Source organism: Lupinus angustifolius, unplaced genomic scaffold (assembly GCF_001865875.1).
Source record: "Lupinus angustifolius cultivar Tanjil unplaced genomic scaffold, LupAngTanjil_v1.0 Scaffold_949, whole genome shotgun sequence".
Classification (NCBI taxonomy): Eukaryota; Viridiplantae; Streptophyta; class Magnoliopsida; order Fabales; family Fabaceae; genus Lupinus; species Lupinus angustifolius.
Window position 1 is genome coordinate 1 of NW_017728272.1, and position 3,351 is coordinate 3,351.

Consider the following 3,351-nt stretch of genomic DNA (forward strand, 5'->3'; position numbering starts at 1 on the left):
CTCTCAATTCAAGGAGAACTTAACTTATTTTCAGCAGCTTCTTGCAGAAGGTGTCTTTGATGTCTCTTTGTCAGAGACAAAACCTGAAGACTGCAAAACTTTGAAAAGTCTAGCGTTGTCCAATCTGTCAAAACCAAAATGGGCAGAACACTATAATTTTCACAAGGTTGTGCTAGTTTATCATCTCAATATTAAAGCTTGTATTGATAAATTAAATTGATGCATTGATACTTATAAGATATCACTTCCTTCTATGGATGCAGAGATGTAAAACCGGAACTATAAAATCTGTTACTCTCGAGTCAAATGGTACAGTATCAACTAATGTTACAAACAACAAGAGATTGTGTGACAACCGAAATCAAAACTTTCCAGGTTAGCTGAAATTTTGACATCAATGAAGACAAAAAACAGATCACATGCCATGACCTTGCAAATACTCTTTCCCTGATGCAACAATACAATGATGTGATTGTTTGATATCCCTTGCACTGAAGAAGAAGGATTTAGATGGAGGGAAATATCATGGATAAATTTAGATAGTTTGATACATCTTTTTTTATAGTTTAAAACTAGAAATTTTAAATAATTCATACCACATTATGACTACTTTTAGTTTTAAGTTCTTAAACTAAGAATAATGGAACATACAAACAAATAGTATTTTATTATATCAACAATGATTCAGAATTTTGTTTCTAGCACTCACTGGAAAATTAGTAGTAGTGATATTCAGTTTTGACTGTTACAAACAAACAGTTTTAGTTAGACCTGAACTGTTGGTTGTCACTGCTGCTTATGATTTTACTGCTGATTCATTCTTAACACATATCTTGCAAATTTCAGAATTGAAGACAATAATTAGGAGTCCTAAAAGGGTGGTAGCAAAGGCTGGCTGTGAGGGCAAGGAATTTGTAGAAGATGGCTCTTACTGCAGTCCCAAAAGCCTATTTGCTCTGCATCCTGATGCTAGCTTGCCATTCCTCGATTCGTTAAACTTTGTCGAGGAGAGTTCTGATCAAGATATACTGCTAGAGGTGCCATCCAATAGTTATTTTCCTCAGGCAGAGCTCCTGCCCCCAACTTTAAACTTCGGTGCTCAAACTAGCAGTAGTAGCTCGCTATACTTCGATCTTGTCCATCAGTAAGTAATCTCTACCAGGTTACTTAGGTGGCTATAGGCTGAGATTAGGGCCTGCATACATAATTTGCATCTTAAACATATGATGGTTGTACCTTTGTTCCTTGCGACCACGACCTTGGATCGTCGATTATGGCTATTTTTGTATAGGTTGGTAATAGATTGTAACATATAGCATGAAATGCAGAGTGATAATCTCCAGAGTTTTGTATGAAATTGTAGTTTCTGTTTTGTGAATAACATTGTTCTTTTTTCCATATTCAGACTTAGCAACCGGCGAATATGACAAGGTCATACCGGGTCAATTCGATCCAGAAGGAGTGAACCTTTACATCTTCATCGAGTCAACCCAATTCGATAGGTTGCGGGTAAAACCCGATCCAATTCCAAAGAGTTCAATTCATTCTTTATGCATGAGATAGTAGTTTAGTAAATACTGGTGCTATTCACTTATTTGGTTCAGTAGACAGAGATGTGGTATAAAGAGGGAAACAAAAATGGTAGTAGTAGATAGAGAATTAATGGGCATAGGTGATGCTAAGAATTAGTTCCAGGTTGCAACAACTTTTAATGAATAAGATCACAACTTCCAAAAGGTTTTGGCAATCATTTGATCCTAATAAATGTAACTTTTAAAGAAGAAGATCCCTGACACCTAAGAAATTATTTAGGCAGTATAGGGTGGAACTGTGAGAGGTGATGTCCCATGTATGGAACATGATGTTAGACTTGAATGGAGCAAGATTAGATTTTTATATCAATTAGGGTGAAGTATTTAAAAAGGGATTTCGATACTCAAGTTAGTATATACATAAAAGGAAATGATAAAGAAATATAGAAAGACACAATCAAGCATAGACCAAAACTAATGAAGTCATCATGATATATATCTCTTGAAAATCATCCTAGCCAATTCCAAAGCGCTTATAACATTACAGTTAAGGTGCCTAACAACGTTACATGCATGTTCAACATGTCATTTCAAGTATCTAAGCATTTATGCCATTTTATTAAAAATGTCGAGTAACATTGAAATCAATCCTAAACAAGGATATAAACTTATCTCAACACAAGGAACACTTGTTCACCAAATCAAAGTGATTAGAGCATGCCTTAATTAGTTAAAAACCTTTACAATATTTGATTTTAGTTAGTACTATCAATTAAGTGATAATTGTTTCAACATCATGATTAGTCATGTATCCAAATGTTTTAAAATATTAGGATTTAGAACAATTTCTTAAAGGAACCTTTAAAAATAAGTAAATAACTAAAAATTGAAGAGTGTATATCTACTTTCTAATTTCCTTTGATTCTTAAAAATAAAAGTTCAAACTAATCCTTAAAAATAACAAATATGGATCAACATACTATTTAATCAACGCTAAAGTGTTTTAAAAATTAATAAAAAATGCAACAAAAAAATAATTTGACTAATATTTAAAATCTTTATATATGGTTTTGCCGCCAGAAGCAGAATCCCGTGTTTTTTCTAGAGAATCTCCTAATTGGTCCAAAGCAACTAGAAATAAATTCTTTAATAAAAAAGATTCAGTTCAGATATAAGATATCTATCTAGAAGTTTTCGCAACTCAATCATGTATGATGAGATCATTAAAGATTTGACCTTTTTGATTCGCTCCTTATGGCCGAGCCAATTCAATCTTCTTTCCAAAGTAGCACTTTTAAAACCTTGTATTTACAGGTTGCGGGAACTAGACATGAGGATAGAGACCTCTTTTATTTGTAGCACGACATGATAGAAGTTATTTCTAGACCGACAATAAATTGTCTAGTTCCAATGGTCATAGTTTGAGTTTTATAATTTTTTATGAATCATATTCATACAAGCAAAACTTTTAAAAGATCAAAATGAGTATTTATTTAAAACTTACTCAAACCTCTAATCAAACAACAAATCAATCCCAAACAAATAATATCATCTTTTTATGACAGAGAAATTAAATAGAGTTTGATACTACATAATCCTACAATGAAGTTTTGTATAAGGTTAAATGGTGAGTGACAATATAAAAGGTGTATTTTTTTCCTCTCAATTAAATAGATATATTTATAGTGTCTCATACTCTAGAAGTGTAAGAATTTTTTACTATTGATATATGTACTGATAATAAACAAATATAGGTAATAGTACACGTGAACTTGATGTGTATAAATAATCTTTACAGTGATATATATATATATATATA

The 3,351-nt window shown here is 32.1% G+C and overlaps 1 protein-coding gene across 1 annotated transcript; it reads left to right on the plus strand.

The window, feature by feature from the left end:
- Positions 1-4: 4 nt before the first annotated feature.
- LOC109341934 (GATA transcription factor 27-like) lies at positions 5-1,398 on the plus strand (the record flags this gene model as incomplete). The annotated part of the gene is made up of 3 exons (XM_019579908.1): positions 5-166; positions 264-375; positions 847-1,398. Coding segments are annotated over 3 exons (576 nt in total), but the record flags the coding sequence as incomplete, so codon positions are not given.
- Between the last annotated feature and the right edge of the window lie 1,953 nt (positions 1,399-3,351).